This window comes from Trifolium pratense, linkage group LG7 (assembly GCF_020283565.1).
Source record: "Trifolium pratense cultivar HEN17-A07 linkage group LG7, ARS_RC_1.1, whole genome shotgun sequence".
In the NCBI taxonomy this organism is placed as follows: domain Eukaryota; kingdom Viridiplantae; phylum Streptophyta; class Magnoliopsida; order Fabales; family Fabaceae; genus Trifolium; species Trifolium pratense.
The window spans coordinates 82,537-110,483 of record NC_060065.1 but is presented as its reverse complement, the minus strand read 5'-3'; the positions used below and the strand labels follow the sequence as shown (position 1 = coordinate 110,483).

Below are 27,947 nucleotides of genomic sequence, written 5' to 3'. Positions count from 1 at the left end.
TTTTGCAACTCATACATATTTTACTCTAATGTTACAACATTATGGAACTCATATAGATATTCACTCTATCACGTCACTCATGAGTCATGGTTGCTCCGGTGATAAAAAAACTAAAGTATGAATCATTAATTATAAAACTTCCTTCTCATTGGAGATGATATAGTCAATGAGTGAAAGGATAAGGATGGAATTAATTTGATTTTTAAAGTAGGTGCAGGTAGGTTGAGTTCCATTGATACATTATATTATACATGCATGTGTAACATATGGAAACATGCAGTTGACATTAGGGTGAACCGTGATTCACGATATTTATTTTAATTAATACTACTAATTAATTAAGAAAAAGACAAACGTAACTAGGCGGTGGCGATGGTGTTGAGCAGGAGTGATGATCCGAATGGCCTCTGAGAAAAACAATCAAGATTATCTCCGTATCCAACTCCAAATATGTCACAGTATCTCTTGTAAAATCCTATTCGATCCTGCACTCTGCTATCCTGCCCTCTCCCGCATTCAAGTCCACCGTTTATGATGTTGGTCACCGTACCGTACCCCGGTAGCCTCCCCGCCGCACTATCTGCACTAGAAGGACTCCATCCACCGGTGATAACGTCATGGCATGATGGCTTCGGTGACTGAGGCGTCATCCAAAACCACAAAGCAGTCTTGAAGGATATAACAGGGTCAGTGGCGACGAGGTCTGGATTGTTGAGCAAGTCAACACCAATTGCTCTTCCACACTGTCCGTAGTTGTAATTCCAAGATATCTGAATGGGACCTCTGCCGTAGTATTGCTTGCCAGAAGCACATGGGAATTCAGAACTTGGTTGACAGTAGTCGCTGGGATTCTGTTCTCTGAGAAAGCAGTATCCCCAAGCATATGGACCGTCTGGTGCAGTTGCCCATCCACCAGTGGTTTCGTGAGAAGTTTGACCCAAGAAAGCAGCAATCTCCCTTTTTTTAGTGTCAGTATCTCCTCTATTGGCGAAGTTGGGGAAAGCCTTGGCAGCTGAAATGAAAGCGTCATATGTGTAAAAACCTTTCCCCTGACACGCACTGTCGTCGCGATGCTTGAGCATCTGGTTGAAAGTGTCCCTGGAGATGAGGCTACTAAGGCTACTGCCACCACTGCTTCCACTACATTGACTCTGGCACCCATCTCCACAGTAGTCGATGGTTGATCCACACCAACCAAACTTGCTGCAGCATAATCCCCCTGGGCACAGGGCACCCCCAGCTTGTCTACCGCATTGCTCCGCAGAACAGCATCCTAGTATAAATATTATTAATGTTACTATTGGGATTGGGATTGCCAACCTCATATTTTTTGGAAAGAAAATGTTGAGTGTTTGTTTGTTTGTGTCCAGAAACCAACTCGCCCCTCTGTCAATATATAGGCTCGGCCTAAGTTTAGTTTTTTGACCAAGGCACCATAAGTTTAAAGTTTATCCTAACAAAAATATATTGCGCGAAAAACGGATCTTGCACTACTTTTTTTCTTCTAAAATGATGATGCAATATGGATACTTTTCATCACTAAGGATAATATATCTATAACTTCAAATCTCAAATCTAAGAATTCCACCGTTGATTTGTAAGGCTTCTTATTTTACAGTATTTTATTTTCTATTTATTTAATGAATGAATAATGAATATAGTTGTAATTTTAAGTAATAAAAAACAATCACAACCGCCAACAACGAATTGATCTAAAGAGTAAATATTTTAGATTCTTTAAATAGATCATGATTAGAAATTTGATCTCTAACTTCTGCACATGAAAAAGATTCGGTTGACAAAGAAGCTTCATACTTATTATAATATGGTAACATAAAAAGAAAAGTTCAAACCTAACTTTATAATTAAAGTAAGGAAATTTAACCAAATAATTTGATTCTAGTGTTATTGAGCTTCTTTATAATGCATCGTTCTGAATTATTTGTGTTAAATTTTGATTTAAACAAATTTTAATCCGATTTTACTTATCTTACAACCGAACTTTGGATTACCATGATTCATTCTCTAAAAATTTGGAAGGTTAACACAAAAAATAATTACTTTTTTTATACTTTTGAGTTTTACGGGATACTAGTAGTACTATGTAGACAATTAATTTAAATTTTATATTTATTTTCAAATAATTATTTTCGGTGAATTATTTTAAAATAATTAAATACAAATAAAAATCAAACGACATGACAAATGATTGGTATGATATGTGAGGTTCATGTCGATGAAGCTATTGGTATTCTTTATGCGCTTAATTGGACGCATGAGTTCAAGCCGTCAACTTTGAATTGGATTCAAAAAGAGTAGTTGATAGTTTTTTATTATCTAGACCGGATGCTATACAGTTTAGAGATATCATAAAAATTGAAGATCATGTTTTTCCAATTTTTATAATGACTCGAATGTTGAGATTATCTTATTATGTTTTTTTTTTTACAAAAGATTATCTTATTATCTAATAGTAGACCTTGTTGAGATTTGCCTATAAAAAAAAAGAATGAGATAAAGAAATATAAAATTGAAGCCAAAACACAATTTCTAACACTACTATTGATACCGGAAAGCTTCTCTTCGGGCCCATGTTTCTTTTTCCCCTTGGTTTTCCTTTTTTGTTTAATAAAAACTTTGGAACGCGTTTTTCGATTTTTTTGTCTTGAAAAAAAATTGGGAATGTGTTTTCCGATTTTTTTTCTAAATTTGAGCGCGTTCCGATTTTTTTTCAAGGGTAAAATTGGTTTTTTGGGGGAGGGTGAAGAGTCATGATGGCCGGAAGAGAAACTTTCTTGTTACTGACTAGGCAACGACCCACTTCGCCATCTTAATCAACCATAGCCCATTTTTCATAGGTTCATTCAACCTACTAGACCAGGAGACATTCAGTGCACATTGCCACACATGAACGCATCTCCTTCACTCTAGACCGTTAGATCATCCACAAACTGTCTTTTGCATCTTAGGCTCTGTTTGGATTGATGGAATATAATGGAATGGAGCGGAGCAGAGCAGAATAGAGTGAGGCGGAATGAGATGGAGCGGAATGAAATAAATCTTTCGTTCTATTGTTTGGATATTTTAAAAAGGAGAGCAACAAAATTGAAGGTAAGTGGTGGTATGGATAGAATCTATTCCATCTTATTCCATTCGATTATTATTTTACAAATCCAAACAGTAGAACATTATTATACTCCATTCCGTTCCATTCCGTTCCATCAATCCAAACATAGTCTTACATCGGATCAATTGAGAATGGTTTCAACGAGAATCAAACCCACGAGATCCATTATCCTTGATTGGGGAGCATTCGATTGGATGGTCAATGTAGCTAGTTGTTATTTTTGTTAGATGGGAGAGTTGAACCCAGTATAGTTTTTTTTTTTTTTTGTTTACAATGAACTGAGGATCGAACCCAGGATCTATAGAGTACTACCCAAATCCCTCACCACTGAACCAATGGCTTTGAACCCAGTATAGTTAGTGGACTGGAACTACTCTTTATCAGTCCAATCTATGTTCCTCACCCAAACAACCAAACCACCTTATGACTCCCACACAGTATCATTACTTAAAATATCAAATCCAATAATTAAGTACTAATCTAAATTACCATCCGTTAAACTCTAATCCACATTAAATAAGAATTTCCAATGACGAAGCTCCCCAGATTATTGACTGCGCAGAAGTTTCCAGCAAATTGACATCACAGATAAAATCTCATGAGCTCTCTCACAGTCACTTCTAACAAACAACTTTAGGCATGCAACTCACACCATCACAAAGGTCACACAACCATAAGGTCACACCAGATTATCGACTGCTCTTGTGCCACTAATGTAAAACATAAATTACATATAACAAAAAGTATCAAATTAAATAGAAAAAATATTTGTTAAATACATAGCAGGTCGATCTATTGACCTCACAAGTTAGGCGGGTTGACCTTACAGGTTCAACTTGCTTTGCTATCCCTAATCAAAGCGAAAAATAGATTCAAAGCAAATTAATGGTATAAATAAGCAGTAAAAGACCATAAATTAGATTATATGATGTTGCGAGAAAATGACTTTGTTGTGTTTGGAGATTCCTCATAAGAGATAAAAGAAGGAAAAGATCTTCATATTGAAAATAAAATTGAAAGCAAACCCTAATTCTATTATGCCCTCTAAAAACAACACACAAAAAAGGAGAGATGTATGACAAGTCATTGTTGGACCATTGCGTATGGTATCCTCCTGTTGTGCTATGCCCTCTTGTTATTTTCACGCAACCTCTACAGCTATACTGCCAAAGCCCCCCCCCCCCCCCCCCCCCCCCCCCCATAACTGTTACACCTTCAGAGACACACATACACCTTCCGTGCCATTATGAGGCAGCGTGCACGCTCCCTATATGGCTATAGCCACAATGGCCCTCCATTGCCACACATACAACCTCAGTCCTCCCTCCTCGGTCCTCCCTCCTTTCTCTCCACCACACCACCTCTTTTCTTTTTATTTTTTTCTCTCTCTCCGATATCCAACTCATAAACACTATGAGAATCAAAAGCCACATTACTATGTTAACATTTCCTTGTATATCTCATTAATTAAGATAATAAAACAATATGCACATGCAAAATTAATTTCATTTATTCTTTATTTTCTGTTTTTTACAGAAACTGAACCAAATATTTAGGTCTTTTAAGCATGTGATATAGGCACGCGGTCTAATAATGAAAGACAATGTAGATTCTGCAAGTGTATTTAGTCACCACTCGCTATGTAGATATGGATTGCTCTGAAAAATGATCAACTTATGCATCTTAATATTATATATACTAACCAATGTTTTGGGGCGAATACACCAGTTACAAAATCAATTGTAAGCCCCGCTAAAAAAATAAAAAACAATATACACTGGCAAACATATTGAAAAATAAAATTATAAATACCCACACAATTACCTCGTATGCAATTACAAATAATCTTTCAGAAGAAAATATCCGATTGCTTTGACTGGGCTTTAAGATCCTTCAACTTCTTCAATATGTTTGTGAAGTAGTCCTGCAGATACTTCTCTAATGTAATTATATCTTTTGTATCCACTCCAAGCAGATTGTATGTCTCCGCCATCGGAACAGAGAAAATTGTGTCACTCGTAAGCACCTGCATATTTCCCGTATAATCAATTAACCATTTAGTAGGCATGTTTTACCACCACTAAAATGAAAGAGAAAAGTTTACATGCACTAAGAATCCGTTGGGTAATTAGAATAAAAATAGTGAGATAAAGATATACTATCAAATAATAGTGTTGGTTGAAGTTGAACCAAATAGGATAGGAAAAAACTAGTAAGAACAGGGGTGGTTTGGTAAAAACTACAGGAAAATATCACATAGAATAAGCAAATGAGATAAGGTTAAACATATTATCCTACAGCGTGTTTGATGTACACCAGCATGAGGGTGGGTTTGGGTATAAAAACCAATGACAATAGCTCTACAATGGAAATGTCCGTGGAGAGTCAAAGCCATGCAGAGGCACGGCTGAGGCTATTAGAGCAGTCGATTTAGATCGACAAGCTCCATTCAAGCCAGATGTGATAAGCCAAAGTAAGTGCAAACCAACAATTTGTTAGCTTAGCCTAGTCGTCTACATGCTCCACACCCTATCAGAAAATAACAAAGGGCCAATAAAATGCTTGATATGCAGCATACCTGGACAAAAGAAGGACTTGGGAGCAATGCGCAACAAGTATTAATGAGATGATTGATAAAGTATTAAGCGGGTTGAGATGCTGGGGATAGATTTAGCAAAGAAATGAAATGAATAGATACCTCTGAAAATGCTAATCTATCAGCAACATCATTTGTCCACTCAAAAAAGCGAGTTAACTGACGAGTGAGTCTTAAAACGGAGACGGGAACTGTAGTTACATTAGCATCTTGGCCCGCAAGCCTCTCGCACAATGTTATCACCTAAAAAGTAAGTAACACAAGAGATTTACTAAGTGAGGCGTGTAAATGAAAGAATGAACATTGAAGTAGAACATATTGTTGACGACCAAGGGTACCTCTTGGGTTGTCCACGCACGAGGACCGGCAAATGTAAGAAGTTTACCATTGACCTTTTCATTTCGCAATGCTATAAAAGTCAAGCGAGCTATATCCTAAAAGCATAGGTAGACTTTAGTTGTCAGCTAGAGGTATACTATATAGTATGGATTGAATGATTGATTGATTAAGGAACTAATTAACTAAGTAAGTAACCTGAGTGTCCATGTAAGCGATTCTGGTTGGAGCGTCCGTTCCCCAAACAGATTTTTCTTCCAAGATAGGAACGGCATACTGGCCGATAAGACCCTGCATTTGTAGGAGAATTAAGTAACTAATATTAGTTAGAAGAGCATGCATGAGTAAGTAAGTAAGTAGTACTAGTAGTAGAGAAGTTAAGTAAAGTAACTTACTTGCATGAAACCACATAAGCGGATGACAATGTGATTGAGTCCAGAATCACGGAGGAAGTTCTCGGTACAATACTTGATCTCCATGAGTGGGACCTCAGGATGTTTGTCACAGTTGTGGATGGAATAGAAAATATATTTCTGAATACCCATAGCTTTGGCACATTGTATAAGAGCAACTTTACCTTCCCAGTCAACGGTTTTGATGGGTTCCTCAGGGCGGCCAGTGGCGCAATCAATAACAGTATGAACGCCAACCAATGTAGCAGGAATAGTCTCAGGTTTAGTAAGGTCGGCATTAACGACTGTTGCTCCCCAATCCCTAAGGAAATCAGCTGGAGCAGGACGAGGCCTTACCAGACACCTAACGTCGTATCCTTCGTCCAGTGCCCTCCTAACAATTTGCCTTCCAAGAGTACCCGTCGCTCCAACAACCAGTATATTCGTTGATCTAACAGGTGTCCCATCCCCAAGATTCACCACCGCTGATGATGATGATCCACTACTACTGCATTTCACTCTTCCTCCAGTTCTAATAATACTAATACTCCTCCTATTCCTTCCACCACATACCTCAACAATAGGAAATAATAACAATCCCTCTCTCTTCCACTGTCTCACCCCATTTTTATTAGCAGCAGCCGCACCAGGTGTAGCCGTTGGTAGCCTCAGCAGCATAGCCATTTTTATTTTCCAGATTCATCCAACTAACCATTTCTCATTTCTAACTCTCTTCCAATCCAATACTCATGATCATAATTCCGCCACGTCGGATTACTGCTGCCTACCGCATCCCTCTTATCCTTTTGCAACGTATGGATGTGATCTCATTCTCTTTTGCTCCACTACTACTTCTAAACGCAAGCTCTATTTTTTTGCTTTAAAACAATTTACTTATGTGTTACCACAAAATATTACTAATTATAAGAAGAAGAAAAAACATATTATCACACTTATTAAATATGATAGTTAAATATACTGAATTTAATTTTATTAGTTTCATGTAAAATAAAAAAAGTTTAATGATTTGAATGATTAATGAACTTTCTTTAGGATAAATTTTTCAGAAAAAACTGAATTCAATTCTTGGTGAACTTTATGTACTTCGCGACCGAACTTTGAATTATCCCGATCCCTTTTGAACTTAAAAAACAAAAAAAGAAAGTGTTTAATCACTATGCACAATTATTTTGTAACCAAGGAAATAATTTTATCCTATGAAAATCCATCATTTCACAATGTTGTAATCTATTTTGTATTAAGAAAGCATATTCTTTTTTCTCTAAAAAAATTAAAAAAAATGAACCCTAATTTTTATTTTGTAGAAAAATTATATATATATATATATATATATATATATATATATATATATATATATATATATATATATATATAGGGGAGGGATCAAATTACATCGGTGTAACATTTGAGTAATGTTACACTGCTAAATAACGCTTTAACGAATACAAATTTTACAAAATCCACCGTTGGATTGAAAGCTTATATCGTATAGATCATCCATATTAATTTTTACAAAAATCTAAAATCGTTTGGTATGTTATTGAGACCAATCAAGATTAATGGTTTATGCGTTTTTATTGAATACCGTTGATCTTGATCGATCTCAATAACATATCAAACGATTTTAGATTTTTATAAATTCTAACATAGATGATTTATATGATATAAACTTTCAATCAAACGGTGGATTTTGTAAAATTTGTATTCGTTAAAACGTTATTGAGCGGTGTAACATTACTCAAATGTTACACCGGTGTAATTTGATCTCTCCCCATATATATATATATAGGGGTTTTCTAACTTAGACCCTAGTTAGGTCTAAGTTAGCAAGGTGCACCTTTTCAATTGGACCAAAATACCCATTCTTTTTAATTAATTAACCAAAATACCCATTAATAGACGCGGATCCACTGTCGCGCGCGTACCGAAGGACCATGGTTACAGACCGTTGATTTCCATCAGACAGCCAAGATCTGATCTCATCAAGACTGTCTGATCAATCAGACAGCCCAGATCATCCTGATCCATCAGATTCCAGCGCGTGCGCCACACTGGATTACACCCTGGAGAGAGAAAAATTTGCTTTTTAAAAGTAGGACACGTGTCACACAATGGTTGGCTGGACGTGATTTTTGTTCATTTAATACTTTGAACTCAATTATTTAGATGTAAATTATTTTTTTATTTTTTTATTTTTATACCAAAATTCATAATTTTTTTTTTCTACAAATAGAGACTTGGTTCGTTTGATTTGGACACCGAAAAAAAAATGCAATTTTTCACTACCTTAATCTCATTTTTTGTCTACTAAATACGTTACTTGTGTGTTGTAATTTAACACGCACCACTCAACCAACTCACTGAAACCAGTATACCAGGAAAATAGTAGATAATATTCTGGAACTTTTGGTATATTTTATGAAATTTTTGGAGCTTTGAAACTATTTTTAGTTAATTAAATGAGATAAAACGGTAATTAAAAACTAATGTTTGCTTCTGAAACCATTTTACTGGTAGAATGGTTGCACATAGTTGTATTCTGAAACCATTTTACTGGTAGAATGGTTTCAATGAGTAATTTATTAATTGTGTTTGCTTCTGAAACCATTTATCTGGTACAATGGTTTCAGAGAGTTGTAATCTGAAACCATTTTGCTGGTAGAATGGTTTCAGTAAGTTGATTATTAGTTATTTGCTTCTGAAACCATTTAGCTTGTAGAATGGTTGCACATAGTTGTACTCTGAAACTATTTTACTGGTAGAATGGTTTCAATGAGTAATTTATTAATTGTGTTTGCTTCTGAAACCATTTTGCTGGTAGAATGGTTTCAGAGATTTGTACTCTGAAACCATTTTCCTGGTAGAATGGTTTCAGTGAGTTGATGTAAGGTAGTGAAAAATGAGATTAAGGTAGTGAAAAATTTGGTTTTTTTTTTCTGTGTCCAAATCAAACGAACCAAGTCTCTATTTGTAGAGAAAAAAAAATTATGAATTTTGGTATAAAAATAAAAAATAAAAAATTAATTTACAACGAAATAATTGACTTCAAAGTATTAAATGGAAAAAAATCACGCCCAGCCAATCAGACAGCGACACGTGTCCTGCTTTTAAAAAGTAGATTCTTCTCTCTCCAGGGTGTAATCCAGTGTGGTGCACGCGCTGGAATCTGATGGATTCGGATGATCTGGGCTGTCTGATTGATCAGACAGTCTTGATGAGATCAGTGCTTGGCTGTCTGATGGAAATCAACGGCCTGTAACCATGGTCCTGCGGTACGCGCGCGACACTGGATCCGCGTCCATTGATGGTAATTTGGTTAATTAATTAAAAAGAATGGGTATTTTGGTCCAACTGAAAAGGTGCACCTTGCTAACTTAGACCCAACTGGGTCTAAGTTAGCAGCCCCCATATATATATATATATATATATATATATATATATATATATATATATATATATATATATATATTAATAAAACAACTCACAACACAAGGTGTACCAAGGTAGACTACAAAATATTTACAAAGAGTCGATGTTTGAAAAAGTTGACGTAAAAAGTTTCAAGAGTTTCTCTTTCTACCCCCTTCTGAAAAGCTACAAAAACTTGTAATTCTCCAATTGCCTCTCAACTCATCAACTACTTCAATATCGATGATTCAACGAATAGTTTGTAATACGACACTTGAGAATTATTCCACAATTTCACCTCCTCTTTCTTCTCTAACCAAACGGATTTTAAATGAAATTAAATTAGTTGACATTTGTTTATATTTTAGTATGACATTTTCCTTACAAAAAGAACATTACCTTATCCACTTGTTTATGCCCAAGGGTGAGTTGGGATCCTCTTCATTTCCCAAAAGAAATGGAATTGTTCATTACTATAGTTTTGAGTTTTGACATAAATCAATGATATAAATACACGTTTTTTGAGAATTATTCAAATTATTTAAATATTTATACACCAAAACTATAGTAATGGACAATTCCAAAATGGAGAGGATCCCAACTCCCCAAGGGTACCGACAAAAATGAATTATAATTTTTAGGCACAACTTACTTAAAATATCATACACTTTTTTTTTTTTGGAATGGCGAAATATCATACACTTGAATTTGGAATTAGTAGTGAAAATTAAAAAGACACTAAACTAATCGATAATGGAACCTGAGTACGTGCGTATAACAAATACCAAACTTTTATAGTATCGAGACAAATTTGGTTATTCATAACTAGATTTAGGAAAGATCGGTAATAGGGTGTCTTCGAGCTGAAACTAATATGTCGGTTGTTGCGGCGTGTGTGTTGGCTCTGTCGTCGGATTGTAGGGTGTCTTCAAGCTGGGACTTGTCTGCCTAGGTTCTCATGCTACCGTTGTGTCATAAGCTTTTAGCCTGAAGGAGCTATTTTTTGAATTCTGATGGGCCGATCACTTTTGATTCGAGATTGGGAGTTAGTGTCGATCTAGTGGCAACTTTTTGGGTTAGGTTGGTGTCTTGTGGTGATCTGAAATCTGAGGGGTGCCTTTCTGATTTTCGGATTATGAAGTTGACCTTTATTAGGTGGTGTTTGTTTTGGTGTTTATTTTTGGCGTTCCGCATATATACGGCGCCATGTTATATAGTTAGTTTTATACCGGTCTCTGATCGTCATGTGCAAAGACCAGATTAATAATATATTTGCTGTTAAAAAAAAACCGGTAGTGCAACTATAATCTGTTTTTTTTTTTGTTCTCATCTCTACATTATCCCGTTACTAACCCATCTTCGTCATAGAGTGTAATGTTCCAAAATATTTTTTTTTAAGTGTTCCGGTTTAATTTATCACTAACATGATAAAAGATATATAGAAGTATTTAGGAGCTCATGTCGGTAGCAAGTACTTTTTCTATTCCGTATTATATTTATAGAAAAGAATGTAGATAAAAGATATATAGAAGTATTTAGGAGCTCATGTCGGTAGCAAGTACTTTTTCTATTCCGTATTATATTTATAACACCCTCCAACAAAATATAAGATTTTACCGAAAAATGTGAAAATATATGACATTTAAAGTTTAGTGTACGTTTGATTTTACTCTTAAAAAAGTATTGTCTAATATTGATTTTAAGAGTATAAAATTAATTTTAACATGTTTAAATTTGTTTAATAGAATTAATTATGCCATTATAATTGATTCTAACTTGAAGTTAAGTGTTGCTTAAAAAAAAAAACTTGAAGTTGAGTGTATGTTTGAATGGAGGACTTTAGAGGAGAGGACTTACTTTTTTTTTTCTTTCTTAAATACGGATATTGTAAAATATTTTTTAAAATAATTTAAGTATAATTGAAATATTATATGATCATTTCATGTTATTATTTCAATTTTTTAAAATATCAAATATATTTCATAGAATTAACTCTCGAAGACCCCTAAAACGAATTTAGATCCTCTTCAATTTTTCTCTCATGTTGTGATTCTTAGAATTGAGTATTGGACCTAACTCAACACTACAAAACCGACTTGAAAGGTGAGGATTGCCCACACTTTATAAACACATAATCAGGTCATCTCGCAACCGATGTGGGACATCTTAATACACCTCCTCACGCTATGGGATTGAGGCGCATATATGAAAGGTGGATGGGCCGATCAGAACTTGATAGCAGACGGTCCAGCGGATTGTAGAGGAGACTTTGATATCATTCTATAATTGGATATTGGGTCTAACTCAACCCTACAAAGTCGATTTTGTAAGGTTGATTTAAACCAAACTCTCAATTCTAAGAGTTATTTTATTTTTTCTCTTTTAATTTATAAAAAAAAATGAGGTGAGAAAAAATTTGGAAATGATCCAATCCCCTAAAAACTTTTCCCAAACAACTAATAAGATTTGTAATTTTTGACTTCAAACGTGATTTTACATGCAAATTATTGTTCAACCAACTTTTACTGATATGTAATTGAACATAAATTATTTTACATTCAATTCCCTTTTAACTAAATCAATTTTACAAAATCGATTTGTTAAAAATCAATTTTGTCACTGTAAAATCAAACATACACTTGGTCTTTCGCTAAAATAAAATAAGAGTACGCAACAGTACAGCAGTGCAACAAAGTAGTGGAGGAATAAGGAAGTTCATACTGAGACCTTCATCAGACTGCGGTATCCCTGGTTTGGAGTCAACAAGTATGTTATGCCTTATATTCAAGCGACCAGCTTGTGGAGTATATGCTGGAAAACTGAACCTAAAGTTTAGGTTCCTATCTTCTTGAGGTGGTGTTCCCTGGGTTGGGTTAGGTCGTAGAACACTTATGGAGCCTGCAAAGGTGATCTAAGAGTTGATATATAACCATATAAAACTTACACTCACATTCAAATTAAAAATGCTAAACAGCTCCAGTAGCACACAATTTTGTCCCCGACAAATACGTGGCTTATTCTAGCAACTGTTGGAATTTTGTTGTTGTTACAAAGCAGCTGTTAGCAGCTGCCAGAAGAAACCTCTATACAAATACAGAATATGACCAATTATAGCAGTGGCACAGGAACATCGTGATTTCATGTGACGGGAAATGATGTACAATAAATTTCAACCGAACTCTTAGCACCGAGCAGGTTGTAAAATTCAGCCTGAGTACACGCAACAAACAATTTCTCCCACTAAATACATCACAGCTCAGCGCCAGGTACATGAACCGGCAGAATCTACCAACTTTGCCAAACTAACATAAGCTGTCCCCTAAAGCATTCATTACTCTTTGGTAACCCACCTATGGCCCCTAACCTGGTATCCCCCATAGGTTTGATCACTACTGCTTTCTCCACCACTCTCTGCACTCGCATGTCCAGATTTCCGACGGTGCTTCTTTCCCCTCGACATCCCACCATCACTGACGCTCCCATTCAAGAGGGGATCATCGATTCCTCGAATCACCCTCCTTGCAGGTGATGATGACACGATGCAACTGTCATCCTTGATTCTTCTTTTATCTTTGTCATGCTTTTTAATGTTTTGGGATATCTTGTATAGTTTTTCATTGAATCTAGTGATCCCCTTTTCCACAGGCTCCACTGCTTGATGGACTGTGAACTTCACGTCTTTCACAATCTAAATGATACAAAAAAAAGGTAGCAGATAAAAAATTAAGAGGGTTTGAGATTAATATGAAATGCAAAGCGAATATGTATATTACTAATAGGCTTAAGTACATATTTAGTCCCTTACGTTTATTTTAGGTTTCAATTTGGTCCCTTACGTTTAAAAAGTATCAATTTGGTCCCTTACGTTTATTTTAGGTTTCAAGTTAGTCCTTTCCGTTAGTTTTGTCACTAACACCGTTTGAATAGTACACGTGTCACTGTGTCCAAGTGCCACGTGTCAGTCCACATATGCAAATTGGCTGCCACATATGACAAAATTGACGGAAAGGACTAACTTGAAACCTAAAATAAACGTAAGGGACCAAATTGATACTTTTTAAACGTAAGGGACCAAATTGAAACCTAAAATAAACGTAAGGGACCAAATGTGTAGTTAAGCCTTACTAATAACGATAATTCTGAACAGTTTCAATCTATTGTTGTCTTGAATGTTCCTAATAGGTCCTTATGTTATAAGCATGTTTAGAAATGTAACTAATTGTTGGTATGGGGCAAAAACTGTAAGTAAGCATGTCAAAAAAATACTTTAGAAAACTGTGCCACACTTTGTGTTAACGTATCCAAGATCTCATCACCAAGTATCCAACGTCCTTCTATTCCCACAAATATTACTTTCAAAAAATTATCAATGCAAACATATTTAGTGTGCATCTCAATCAAGTTTTAACTTAGAGCACAGCTACATCTATACGGTGACACACTACATTTCCTGCAGAATGTTAGTTTAACAACTGAAAAATGGAACACATTAGGAAATGATTCATAGAAGCATGTTAAAATAACTACATAACTGATATATGATGTATCATCTTAAACAACTTCCATAGCTAATACAATGTTTGACCAAATTCCCTTGCAATAATTTGAAAGAAGATAGTTTCTTTAATTTCTGAGTACCTTTTGTTTTTGACAGCAACTTCAGAGTAACTATGAATTATCCCTTTAAGACAAGTTCATCAATGCTTTAAAGGGTTTTAGGTTTTCATGGAATGACAGAACAGAACAACATAATTTCCTAACCTTTACTAGGAACAGGATTTTACTGAAAGTTTATTGGCACCACATGCCATAAAATAAAAAAACTCTTGGCATTTAAGGAAACTTACATATCCACCACCACCAATAACAACATCACGAACACTCTCTCTAATTGTCATCCCACTCTTGGCATCAACATCGGGTGCAGGAAGACGCAGTTTTGTGGGTCTCTCGCTGTCTCTAATCTCATCAGGGTCAAGAGGACAATCAGCAGAGTAATCTCCCAGAACTGAAACACTCCCCGGAAGGCGGTCTCCCATTAGCTCATAAGGCTTTGCTGGAAATACATACAGGTGAACTATGGAAGCAATGCCCATCTGTGCTGGATGAATACAAAGCACTGTTAAACGTTATTCTTCCTCTTATCTGAAGCAGTCATAAAAATCTAAAACATGAAGATATGATGGGAAGAACATTTTACTTAGGTGTCCCAGAAAATATTAGTACAAGTTCCAGAAGCAGTGTACAGAAACCCAAGAGATGAAGTGTTGATAATCATAAAATGCAAAATGACACGGCAAACTACATATTATAAAATATGGAACTCTGTAGCATATAATATTCATCCCATGACACTGGGTTGCTTTGCTTGATTATTAGTAAGATCAATTAAGTTATCAATCGCCATTCAAAAAAATAAAAAATAAATTAGCAATCATTTGACATTGGTATTTATATGTTGGGGCATACAGCTTATACCTCTTTCCGTGAAAAACAAACAACCACCAAAGTATTTTTCACTGTGCGGGTCAACTAAATGGATCAAACGACTCAATAATGTCCTATCATGAATTAGGTTTAATGATAGGATATTTAAATCTAAATCTATATGGGGAAATTACACTGACCTCCCGAGGTTTATTAAAATATAACTGACACCCCCTCTGGTTTTAAAATATACAGTGACCTCCCCTAAGTTTTCATCAAATACACATATACATCCCTTGTTCACAAACACTGTCTATTTATCCATTAACTCTTATTCACATGACAACAAAATCAAAATCCCCAGATTGATCTTGAAACTTTTCAATGACCACCCCAAAACATTTCTTCAAATTCACAGGACAACAAAATCAACCAATTGCCATTTTAGAACTAATTTGCTCAAGTGACAGCAACGAGCATAAACCCAATGAAATTTAAGCAACCAATTAACAGAGAAGGGCGACGAGTGAAGGTGAAGACGAGAGGTTTCCATGAAAAATAAGCGAATAGGAATTTCTAAACTAACATAGATTTGACGGAATATAACGGCAGGGGAGGTCTCTGCTTTTTGAGAAAATAGAGGGGAGGTTTGTTGTATTTAGATATAACTCAAGGTAGGTTGTTATAATTTCCCCAATCTAGGGGAAATTATTAATGGATTGACATATAGTTTTTCTTGGTCTATATAAATATTGCACAAAGAGAATCTACCATATTTTCTAGAACACAGCTGCTCTCTAACATTCTCTCTAATGATTCTATTCCTGATCTTATCTTTCAATTGACTTTTTTATTTATTATTACTAACGTGAAGACATGCACGTCAGTGCTGTCTATCAGATTTTCTCGGTCTATCAGATTTTCTCGGTCTCCCATTTTTCTTCCTCCATTTGTTGGCAGATCACGTTCACCAATCAAGGCCCTGCATTCCAGACCGACACTGCGGTCTCTCTAACCTTTTTTATTTATTTATTATTACTAACGCGAAGACAAGCACATCAGTGCTGTCTATCAGATTTTCTAGGTCTCCCATCCCATTTTTCTTCCTCCATTTGTTGGCAGATCATGTTCACCAATCAAGGCCCGGCATTCCAGACCGAGGAGGAACAAGGCCTTCGAGTCATTCATGGTTGAATAAAAATTTCGTCACAACAGTAAGTTGCAAGGCACATTGAACATAAAAGCTGAAGCAATTGCTCATGCAAAGAAGCATGTTTTTCGTAGGAGTTTGTCCCCGATCCGACAGGGGATCAAATTGATTATAAAAACATGAGTTTACTTTATCGATTTATTACTCAACAAGGAAAAAAATTAACTCCAGTGAAGGACATCTACCTCAATGCAAATGATGAAATCTTGGACACTTGACTTAAACTGCAAGCCCTGTGCTATGGGACTTTTGAACAAACCAAACGTATATAGGAGAGCAATTGCCACACCTTGCCACCAAGTGAGAAACACAATTGACTTAAATGTCAAAAATTTGGCCAATGGCTTTATATGAGCCAATTCCTCCTTTGTAACAGTATAAAATTGGACAAGGCAGTACAATGCCCAAGACTGACTGAAATTCAGAACCACTGCCACATAAGGATACCTACAAATGTAGCAAATAGTTCATGCAGTCAGAATATCTAAAGTACCTTTACCTGTCAAAGAAGAGCATAATAAACTTTAATATGAAGATACCAAATATTTGAACATGGAATTTCAACTACAAATCCAGAATTATTGTATAATCAATTCAACACCGTTTTATGCAAGTAATTCACAATAGAATGAGTAACAATCAGATGCAGATATCACAAACAATGCCATCGCTTAAAAGTTATAGTTTAAAGAGAAATGCTAAACACTTTAAACACGTCATCCTAATAAATCTCCAAATTTTTTAAAGAGTATAGAAAGACAGAAAAGGCACATGCATTTAAGTTTGGCTTAACTACACATTTGGTCCCTTACGTTTATTTTAGGTTTCAATTTGGTCCCTTACGTTTAAAAAGTATCAATTTGGTCCCTTACGTTTATTTTAGGTTTCAAGTTAGTCCTTTCCGTTAGTTTTGTCACTAACACCGTTTGAACAGTACACGTGTCAGCGTGTCAAAGTGCCACGTGTCAGTCCACGTATGCAAATTGACTGCCACATGTGACAAAATTGACGGAAATGACTAACTTGAAACCTAAAATAAACGTAAGGGGCCAAATTGATACTTTTTAAACGTAAGGGACCAAATTGAAACCTAAAATAAACGTAAGGGATCAAATGTATAATTAAGCCTTTAAGTTTTTATGTTGGGCTTAAGTCATCCTTACAAAACCGGTTTTTATGGTGAGGATTGTCTCTCTTTATAAACTCTAGTCATACCTTATCTTCAATCTATGTGGGACTTGGTTTTTCCAATAGCATTTAATACTTCTTAGAGTTTCAAAACATCCCTTTATGTCTTCTTTTTCCTCCTTAAATTATTAGGATGAATACCAAGCTAATGTTTTAAGAAGATTTAGCATATCTCTAGTTTATTATATTTGAGTGCAGAATGTTTCTTCTCCAACAAGGAGGGAAGGAAACACCGGCAAAGCGAAAACCTCACAAGAGAAGAAAATATCATTACGTCCTAAAACAATAGAGTATCACACTTCACAGCCAATAGGCACATCTAAGATATTTTGCTAGCCAATCCACAACTGAATTAGCTTTCCTATTGTTTCAAAAATTAGCTTTCCTCGCCCCACAGATAATCTTGAGTCTTGACATCCCAAGGCTATATGCTGGCAAAGACAACATGTTTTACAATGGGTAATTTACTGACTATATTTTATGCAGGCATTCTCAGGTACACCAGTTCAATATTAGTTCCTTAATTTGTCAAGGGACAAATTTACGCGGCGGCATGACCGAAAGGGGGAAATAGTCTAATCAACTACTTCAAAGATCAACATCAAAGCATTCCAAAGTTTGGGTACTTCATTCCTATTTTTCATCACTGGATGAAAGGCTCAAGTTTACATGAAATGTGAGTAGTTTAATAATTGGGATAGCTCCTAGGCGATGTTTGGATATGATGAAATGGGTTTCCCCTGTTTGGATATTAAAAAAGGATATAATGAAATGGGAACATATAAGAAACAGTAAATGCAGATAGTTGAAACAAGAAAATATAATAAGGATGTTTGAAAATTCCTTACCCACATCCTACTTTAAATTCTCCTTCACAGTAGACCCCAAAGGCTTCAAGGATTACGGCCAAAATAGCAGTGAAAGATTTGATGATCATCTGTAACAAGTAAGGAGTTGGATAAAAGATTTAAAAGAAAGAAAGTAGTAAGAAAAAGGATGAAAGAGATAAATGGCGAATAGAATAGAATACATACATATTGAACAATGCCAAATTTGACAATTTGGTAAAAGCGGGGACCAAGTTTCCAGGGCTTAAGGAAGTATTTGAGAGGAAAAGGATGGTTAACAATGCCACAGTGAGAAGAATGGTGGAGAAGAGGAGTTTTAAAAGTAGCACGACCTTCTCTTTCCATAAACTCAAGAGTCCTTTCCTCGCCGCCAAGGCAGGCAACAAGGTATCTTCCAAAGCAATACATGGCAAATGATTCGTAGCAATCCCTGAGTATCTCACAGTCAACACTGATTGATGGATTGACCAAGGATACAAACTGACAGTGGTAGTAGGTAAAAACAATTATAAGTAACTAGTGGTATTGTATGTATATATATATATATATATATATATATATATATATATATATATATATATATATATATATATATATATATATATATGATAAAGAAAGAAAGAAAGAATAAGTAACTTACAGATTCAATAGAGTAGCAGGGAACCATGAGAATAACTCCAATCAAGAACTTCTGCTCCTCAGGGTTCTTGTATGCGGAAAGATGCTCAAATAGAAGATAGACGGAGAGAGTAATAGTGGTAAGAAGAAAGGCGGCGGCAATTATAGTTGCCCAAACAGGAGGCGAGTAAACCAATTCCATCTCACGACTCACGGCTAACCTACCTACCATTTACTACTTATTATTATTCCATCCAATCCAAAATTCACCTGTTCAACATGTTCAATGTTCATGATGGATGGATGGATGGATCACAATTACATAATAAAATCAGAGAATCAGGATCATCATCAAGGAGTAAACATGATAACGTGACTTACCACACCGTAATAGAGATTTCGATGATCCGCAACACAACAATGGAAGAATTATTGATCCTATCTATCAGACAAAAAAAAAAAAGGAGTTAGTTAGGCCAACTTTATCTTTATCTCCGTCGTGTCGTCAACTCATCATAACTCTTCCTTTCCTTTTCTCCTCCACTCATCCTCCGTCTACGCTCCGACCTGCCCCTCCCCTCTATCATCATTTTTTTTTGTGACAAATCAAATATAAAATAAGTTATTGATTGAATTGAATTTTTTACTACAAATATTAATTAATTAGTTGATTTTTTTTCAAAATTTCAATTGATTGATTTTTTTTTCTTAAAATGATTAATAAAATTATTTAATGGGAAATTTTATGGTACATCTATCAAATTTCAATGTACCGGTATAATAGATCACTAAATTACTAGGTAAATGAATATTTTTTCGAAAAAAATCTTTTTTTATTATTTAAAATATTATAATAACTAAATATTATTTATCAAAATTGTAAAAAAATAAAATTTTATATTTTTTGGAATTTTATATCACTCATAATAGTTATTATTGAATTTTTTATGAAAAAATGTAAAAAAATTAGCACTTGTAAAACATTGAACTCATGTTTTTTCTTCTGAAATTATCATTTATGAAATATAATAATCGATAAATAGTGTTTTGATTCATAAAATAATCGTTAATTTATTAATTATTTGATTTAATGTACCGGTATATTAAAATTTGATAAGTGTACTGTAGAAGCTCCCTTATTTAATTGAATCTTGACACAAAAAAAACATTATTTAATTCATGTGTAACAAAATTCTAGAAAACTATAGGACAATTTACTTATTTAACCCTATTTTTTATGTCATTTTTGTAATAAAATAAAGACAAAATTACACCACAATTCTTTATTTTATTTATAACACTTCTTATATATTCGTAACACTTCGATCTTTTTTATTTTTTTATGGAGAATATTAACATGTGCACCAAAGACACGAAAACAAAAATAGAAAGTATTAAATGTTGAAACATTAAATTTTAACTTTTTATTAAGAAAATACTAACGTGGCTCGCGGCACACCACATAATTTAATTTTTTAAAATATATTGTTATTAAAAAAAATCCCGTGGAGAGAGAGAGAGAGAGAGAGAGAGAGAGAGAGAGAGAGAGAGAGAGAGAGAGAATGAGAATGAACGAAACGGATGAGAAGAGGGCAGCAGTACTACGGGAATGGTTCGATCGAGTTGACTCAGACAAAAGTGGAAGCATAACCGCGCTCCAACTCAAGGTTTATTTATTCATTTATTTTGGTTCTTTGTATTTTCTTCCAGGTATTGCATTTGTATGACTGTAGGTATGAATGAATAAGGAATGTGTGATTGAATAATAACTACTATTGTTTTGTTTTCTGACAATCAATCAGACAGCTTTAGCTGTGGGAAACCTTGAATTTTCCCTCTCAGTGGTTCAGCAGATGATCAGGATGTACGATTTTGACAGGAATGGTACCATGAGTTTTCAAGGTATATATGTATGTATGTATGTATGTATGTATGTATGTATGTATGTATGTATGTATGTATGTATGTATGTCCCATCCCATAGCATAACCACTCTCTCCACACTAATCTACTATAAACAATATTTTCTTATTTATTTGCTTTTCATTTTATTACTCTCCCTAACAGTTAATTTATTGTTTAGAATTTGTTGCCCTCAACAACTTCCTTCTCAAGGTTAGTTAGTTAGTTAGTTACCACTTCCACTTGTGCTAGATAGATTACTTTTGTATTTATACGCTATTTAAATGGCTATGCAGGTTCAACATGCATTTTCTGATCTAGAAAGGTAATCTTTTCTTTTATATCTGCTGCTGCGTTAAATTAAGGATTTATTTGATTGTGACACTATCAAAACATGTTGGTTTAGATACAAGTCTCACTCTCTTCTAGTCTAGGCCACACTTGAACTCTTTTTGGATATCAGGTAATGTATAGGTTGTTGGTTTTTCCACCAGAAGATGAATCAGCTGTAATGCTTGTTGGTTTCATTGATGCAGGGGTCGTGGTTTTCTTTTGCCTGATGACGTGTTTGAGGTATATTCAAAAATTTATTTTGGCAATCTGATAAAACTTGTAAACGAAAACAGTGATTTTATTAATTAAATAATGAGTCAAGGCTCATCTAAGGGTATAAAACTCCTATAGAATATCTTACAAGAATTTTTTTGACATAAACTTCAGAACACAACACACAGATACACCAATTCTCTCTCTATCACCTAACCTATATATTGTATAGCACACCCTAAAAGCTGTCGCACACCCAACTATAACTTCAAAATTATTACCGTAATACTGCCATACTCCGAACAATAATTGCTTGACGGTAGTTATTGTACTATATGCCCATGTGCAGAGTAAACTCTCTAAATGGTTTTTTTATTTGGAATTTCCTATGAACTGAATCGATAGAAAGAAATGAGAAGAATACAAACCTGTGAAAATATTTCTATTGAATTGAAGGAACTTTAGGAGATGCCCTGTATATGCAAACAGAGATAATCAATTCTACACAACTATCCTAGTTAATTACTAACGATGTAACTAGCTAACCAACTCTTTAATCATCAACTTACTCTCCAAATTCTACACAAGTCTATGGAAATGAATTGGAATGAGGGTTTTAGTAAAAATGTCGATGTGTGATCTATGCTTGCTAAGAGATTCATGAGTCGTCTATTGAATTCCAATCTAAAAATATGGCAATCTCTGTGATAGAGACCCGAGTACGAGGGATAAGGAAAAAAGATGTAATGAAGAGTAGGGTGAGGTTATATGGTAAATATTTAGTGGGTTATGGCGCTTAGTTGGCAAGTTTGTTATGTATATATATATATATATATATATATATATGGTGAGGTGAGGGAAGTGTGAGGGCATTATGGAAGATTACAGTTTATTATTGACAGTTGGCTTTTGGCCTCTGTAGGAGCTTTGCTCTGTGGCATTAGGATATTAATCATTTTGCATTTTACCTTGCATTTTCAGAAACAATACACTGTTTTCCAATATTTGTGCATTTTAATTCATTTCTTCTATATTTTGTAAGTTGCCAAATTGGGTTTGCAACAGGTCTAGGTGCTCCGTCCTTTTATGAGATACTGTGTTGGTCACTTGGTTGTGACTAGGACTTATGGCTTAGAGCGTGTTATAGGTAGATCCCAAAGTAGATAGGTGAGGCATTGCAGCCCACCTATGGCAGCTGCATTATTAACATCATAATATATATGTAGTCCCATTTTGAAGAGCATTATTAACATAATAATATAGTTGGTGAAACAACTATTTGTTAGTAGATGCAACTGCAATTCCATCTGCAACAGATGAGAAAGTCTCAAAAAGTAATCATCTCAATTTGATTATACCTTTTGCTACAAGTCGGAAGTTGGGGCTTAAAACTTTATTGTCCATCTGCTTTTATTTTGACCTTGTAAACCAGTTTGCTTCCTATAAGTTTGATACTCGGAGACAAATCTACAAGAGTTCGAGTATTTTTTTCTTCTAGAACCTTCAATTCAACTCTCATAACATTTATCCAACATTGTTATGTACATTCTTCCTTGTAGGAAGTGGACTCTTTCTTAGTTGAGTGACAATATATACTTGTGGTATGAAGGGGAGAAATTCTTGTAGTTGATGTAGTCATTGATTGGATATGCTACTTTACTAGTAGCAGAATCGCAATGGTAAACAAGGTAATGCACATGAATCTCCTTGGCTAATTTCTGCTGGACTATACATATACATATGCGCTGTCCCAGTGTCCTATATTTTGGACATTAGCTGTGTCTAAGTGTCTGTGTTTTTGTCATGTCCGGTGTTTGATCTTCTTGAGGGCTTTGTCCAAGGTGAAATAGCATGGTAAGTCTTGTACCGTGCAAGACTACTATTTATCATTAGATTAAACTGCTGTACTAGATCTCTAGGTGGACCTTCCACATATGATCCCCACTTTCTCTCTACCCCTTTCCCTCAGCAGACCTCTTCCCCTCCTTTGCATTCATTCCCTTCCATGACTCAACCTTTTCTTCTTCATCTTCAAGTTAACAACCCAGCCTTATTTCATTATCCATCCTCAAATAACCACAGCACCATCACATTACAAGCTTTCCATTTCACTCTTCTCTCTAACACAACACAATTTCTCTCTTTCTCACATCACACTCTCGTGAATTCAACACTATTGTGACTCAATTTTTTTTATCTTTGAACCTAGAAAGGCAGAAAGTTGAATCATTTCGGTGAGATTGAGATGCCCATTTGATTAAAAACTTTATTACAGTATTTGAAAAGATCAAATAAATTATAAATTCATCATAGTGGGTGTGTGAATCTAATGGTGGATTTTTTGAGACCATGCTGAAGTGAAATTAGTATTAAGCATCATTTTACTAATGGGATTTGATGTTATATTGATAAAATGAAAACATTTTGATTTACCATCTGCATCTTTCATTACTACAACACAAGTAATAGTTCCATATTCTCCAAAATGAATGTGAAATGAAAGAGGCATTGCATTTGTGACTTAAATTATTAGATATAGCAGAGATGAATTTAGTCGTTTAGATGTAAAAATACAGAGATGGGTTTGGTATTTGTTACGGGAATAGGAGAGGTTTGGAAACACCTTGATCTTGATGTGGAGGTTGAGGAATGAGGAAGGAGACGGAGGAGAGAGAATAAGGGTGCAGAGGTAAAAGTAAAATTAAGTAGTGTGAGAGTCTGGTGGAGAGAGAAAGAGAGGATAATTATGGTGTAGTGGATGTAATATTAACTTTTGGTGGAATTGTTTGATCTAAAGAGTTATAAAAGGTCTTGCAAAGTGCAATACCTATCAAGTTGATGCACCATAAAATCCGCCCTTCTTAAGATAATCTTGTAGATACAGTCATGGTCCTCTTTTGACACAATTAGTGAGATTATATTTGGTTTTGGAAAGGAATTCTTATAGGGAAGTCCAAACTTTGGGACCCTAATGCTGCAGATTGAAAAATCATTATTTTTCTTGATTTCTGATTTAGTTTCTATCACACTGTTCTCCTTTTACAATGTTGTCCTTGCTTTATTTGTTTTTGCCTGGATATAAAGATGTTATTTATTGATGATTCTTCCTACTGCATTATATTCTCTTTTGCTCCATCGTGATGAATTCCTAAAAACGTTTTCAGGCTTTGGTGAAAATTGGTTTCATGCTGGATTCTCCTGCTTTTTACTCTGTCTGCGAGGTAAAATATCTTTCTAATTTTAGATGGAAAACTAATTTTATGCTGGGGAAGTTGCATTTAACAATCAATGTTTATTGTCAAAATTATGACAATATAGTTTATACAAGCACATGATAACTTGAAGATAGTGGTGAGATGGTGAAACCAATGTTGCACTGTGTCTGACTATATAAATTTAATTGGCATTATTTCATTGTTTTGCCACCTGGAGTGGAGTAAACTTTGGTAGGTCATTTCTGTATGCAACATTGCAATTCAGAACACCATGACAAAATATTTCTTTTGATTCTTCTCAGAGCTTTGATCAAAGTAAAAATGGGAGGTTTCGGCTGGATGACTTCATATCACTCTGTATATTCTTACAATCAGCTCGGTATGTTCAGACACGTGCAAAATATAGCAAAGCCACCTGTTTGAATTTTTCATTTTACTTTTCACTATAGTATTCTAATAATTTATATTTCTCACAGGAATCTATTTAATTCATTTGATACTGCAAAACAAGGCAGAGTTACTCTTGATCTGAATCAATTTGTCTATTGTAGTGAGTACAGTATAAGATATCTTATATAATTGTTCAATTCAGTTTTGGTTTGAAAACATTTACACTGATTGGGCTTTATTGCATTTGCCAGTCAATTTTTTTTTTTTCTGATTACTTGAGAGGCAGAACTAGAGAGCAATGCATTGATCCTTACTTGAGTCTTTGAATGTTGAATCCATCTACCCATACTATTAAGCTGTTCCTGCAGTATTACCACAGCCATTTTTGTTTCTGTTGATTTTATACATATTTGGGAATCTTGTTTTTAAACATTTGTGCAAGTGTTTAGCGTAGTTTATGAGCATATTTATGATATAAGTTGTTTTCAACTTATTTTTATAAGTGTCTCTAAGATAATTTGTAGAAACTGCTTATACAAAACTTAATTATCCACACATTCATTTTTTTTTTTTTGGTTTATAATGAGCTGAGAATCGAACCCAGTACCTATAGCATACTGCCCAAACTCCTCACCACTAGACCAAACCTAGTGGCTTATCCACACATTCAATTTTAGAAACAACATAAACATGAGTTGTTTTATTTGAGAAGTGTTTAATTACGTTGTTTACCCAAGCACTCATTTGGATTGATATTTGGTTTTGTACATTGCTAATATAATATTGATCTCTTGTGTTTATTTTCCATGTTTACTCTCTTAAATCTTGTTAATTCTCTTGTGTTAATTTTCCAGATGCCAACTGTAGGATATGATTCGACTATGTGGTGACTTGTGAAGATGATTTTCAAATACTTCATTTTGTGAAATACTGCCTCGGAGACATTCAAATACCAGTTTAAGTTGTGTTGTAATTGTATCAGATCAATCTAAAGGACATTTTAAGCTTGTGCTCTGGTTGCTGTTCGTCTGCCAAAAATACATTAATAGCTTCTTCTTTAATGTTGTAATTTTTTTAATAAAACGTTTTTAATCCCGTGCGTGCATAATGGGTAAACAAACACAAATACCCTACAAAATTTTAATTTTTATTGCATAATAGTAATTATTACAAAAACATGCATTCTAAAAAACGAACTCAGTTAGTTATTTAGAAAGCGAATTTGGTTTGCAGTTTGCTATCTTGAAAGCGAACTCTTTTTTTAATAATTTTTTCCATCTAGGAGGGCGCAAACGATTGGTTTGAGTATAAAATATTGTCGCTCCCTTCGTCCCAAAATAAATGACTTATTTTTTACTTAGTGTACTATTCATATGACCTAATTTGACTTTATCTTTCTACTAATATATACATGCAAATATTAGCATATGAGATGTTTGATTTGTCTCTGAGTATTTTCATAACATACAACTTTTATAATTTTTAACAGCAAATAGAAAATTATGTGAATGAATGGTTCACACTTTATCTTGCGAACTGTGTTTCATTCAAAGTTTTTTCATAGGAGATGAGAGAAGGGTAAAAAGGACAAAAAAAAATTCATTTTTGTATGGTTCTCATTCTAGAAAACGAACTCTTTTTCTCCCAATTTTTGCTATTTACACACTTGATATCTAAGTAGCAATGAGAGTAAATTTGGAATAATAGGGGACACGCATGTATGCCGGGGTGCCAAAAGTAAAACTCTTATTAACAAATAATTGAAAGTAAGGATGACAATGGGTAGGGTATTATAGTACTCATCCTCATACCTGCAGTTTGAAAAGATACATGTACCCTTCCCATGTGTGGGTAACAATCTTTGCAACTGTGCTCATACCCTATGAGCACCTAGTACATGTTACCCATATTTTTGTTAAAAATAGATCGATCAATTACAAAATATCATATTATTTTAACAAAATTTTTAAAAAAAAATCAAAGATTTTAATGTTAACTCATGAAAATTATAAACAAAAATGTTACTAATCTCATGTTAAAGTTCATATATATATATATATATATATATATATATATATATATATATATATATATATATATATATATATATATATATATATATATATATATATATATATATATATATATATATATGTTGATATATTCACATTTGATTTGCATTATGTTATAAATAAATATTTTTATTAAAAATGTGTAGTAGTTTAATAGTGTTGTATTTTTTAAAATTAATATACATATATTATCACATAATAATATAAACAAAATAAATATATATTATATGGGTATGGGGTGTGTGGGTACTAAGGTATCCGTACCCGCACCCATACCCGTTTATTTTTGCGGGTAATTATTCATACTCGGTACCTAAAATGCGGGTTTTTACCCTATCCGTTGTGCGTATTTTTTGTGCGTACCCACTTGGGTATGAGATAAATTGTCATCCCTAATTGAAAGGTTAAAATGAAAACTTTAATGTCTCCGATGAAAATCACACGAGGTAAATGGATTGGATTTGAATTCTCTACGTTCAAAAATCTTACATTCATTCCCCGCAACTGCAATCAGGAGGGGACTGAAATCACTTGATGTCAGAACTGACCCCTGAACCAAATTAAACTGGTGGTGAAAGCCAAAAAAAAAATCTTACTTCACCCACATTTGGTGCAAATATGTTAGGAGGGGCAATAAAGAGATATATTATG

At 34.4% G+C, this 27,947-nt stretch overlaps 4 protein-coding genes across 4 annotated transcripts; 1 reads left to right on the top strand and 3 right to left on the bottom strand.

Annotated features, from left to right (window-relative positions):
* Nucleotides 1-160: 160 nt before the first annotated feature.
* Nucleotides 161-1,506, bottom strand: LOC123895698 (endochitinase A2). The gene has a single exon (XM_045946178.1). The coding sequence runs from the start codon at nucleotides 1,323-1,325 to the stop codon at nucleotides 360-362; it is 966 nt and encodes a 321-aa protein (XP_045802134.1). The 5' UTR covers nucleotides 1,326-1,506; the 3' UTR covers nucleotides 161-359.
* On the bottom strand, nucleotides 161-7,261 carry LOC123895697 (protein HIGH CHLOROPHYLL FLUORESCENCE PHENOTYPE 244, chloroplastic). The gene is made up of 6 exons (XM_045946176.1): nucleotides 6,455-7,261; nucleotides 6,258-6,350; nucleotides 6,062-6,157; nucleotides 5,826-5,966; nucleotides 4,952-5,153; nucleotides 161-1,273 (listed from the first exon to the last, which is right to left on the bottom strand). The coding sequence occupies exons 1-5, from the start codon at nucleotides 7,133-7,135 to the stop codon at nucleotides 4,977-4,979; spliced, it is 1,188 nt and encodes a 395-aa protein (XP_045802132.1). The 5' UTR covers nucleotides 7,136-7,261; the 3' UTR covers nucleotides 161-1,273; nucleotides 4,952-4,976.
* A 5,543-nt stretch (nucleotides 7,262-12,804) lies between these two features.
* LOC123896794 (protein LAZ1) lies at nucleotides 12,805-19,797 on the bottom strand. The gene is made up of 7 exons (XM_045947171.1): nucleotides 19,553-19,797; nucleotides 19,194-19,441; nucleotides 18,740-19,033; nucleotides 18,554-18,642; nucleotides 16,703-16,964; nucleotides 14,728-14,976; nucleotides 12,805-13,568 (listed from the first exon to the last, which is right to left on the bottom strand). The coding sequence occupies exons 2-7, from the start codon at nucleotides 19,401-19,403 to the stop codon at nucleotides 13,212-13,214; spliced, it is 1,461 nt and encodes a 486-aa protein (XP_045803127.1). The 5' UTR covers nucleotides 19,404-19,441; nucleotides 19,553-19,797; the 3' UTR covers nucleotides 12,805-13,211.
* Nucleotides 19,798-20,682: 885 nt separating this feature from the next.
* Nucleotides 20,683-26,327, top strand: LOC123898571 (sorcin-like). Its single transcript, XM_045949560.1, has 9 exons — nucleotides 20,683-20,838; nucleotides 20,974-21,073; nucleotides 21,255-21,286; nucleotides 21,370-21,398; nucleotides 21,610-21,646; nucleotides 24,784-24,840; nucleotides 25,137-25,213; nucleotides 25,311-25,384; nucleotides 26,079-26,327. Exons 1-9 carry the CDS (start codon nucleotides 20,734-20,736, stop codon nucleotides 26,096-26,098), a joined length of 531 nt encoding a protein of 176 aa, XP_045805516.1. The 5' UTR covers nucleotides 20,683-20,733; the 3' UTR covers nucleotides 26,099-26,327.
* The last annotated feature ends 1,620 nt before the right edge of the window (nucleotides 26,328-27,947 follow it).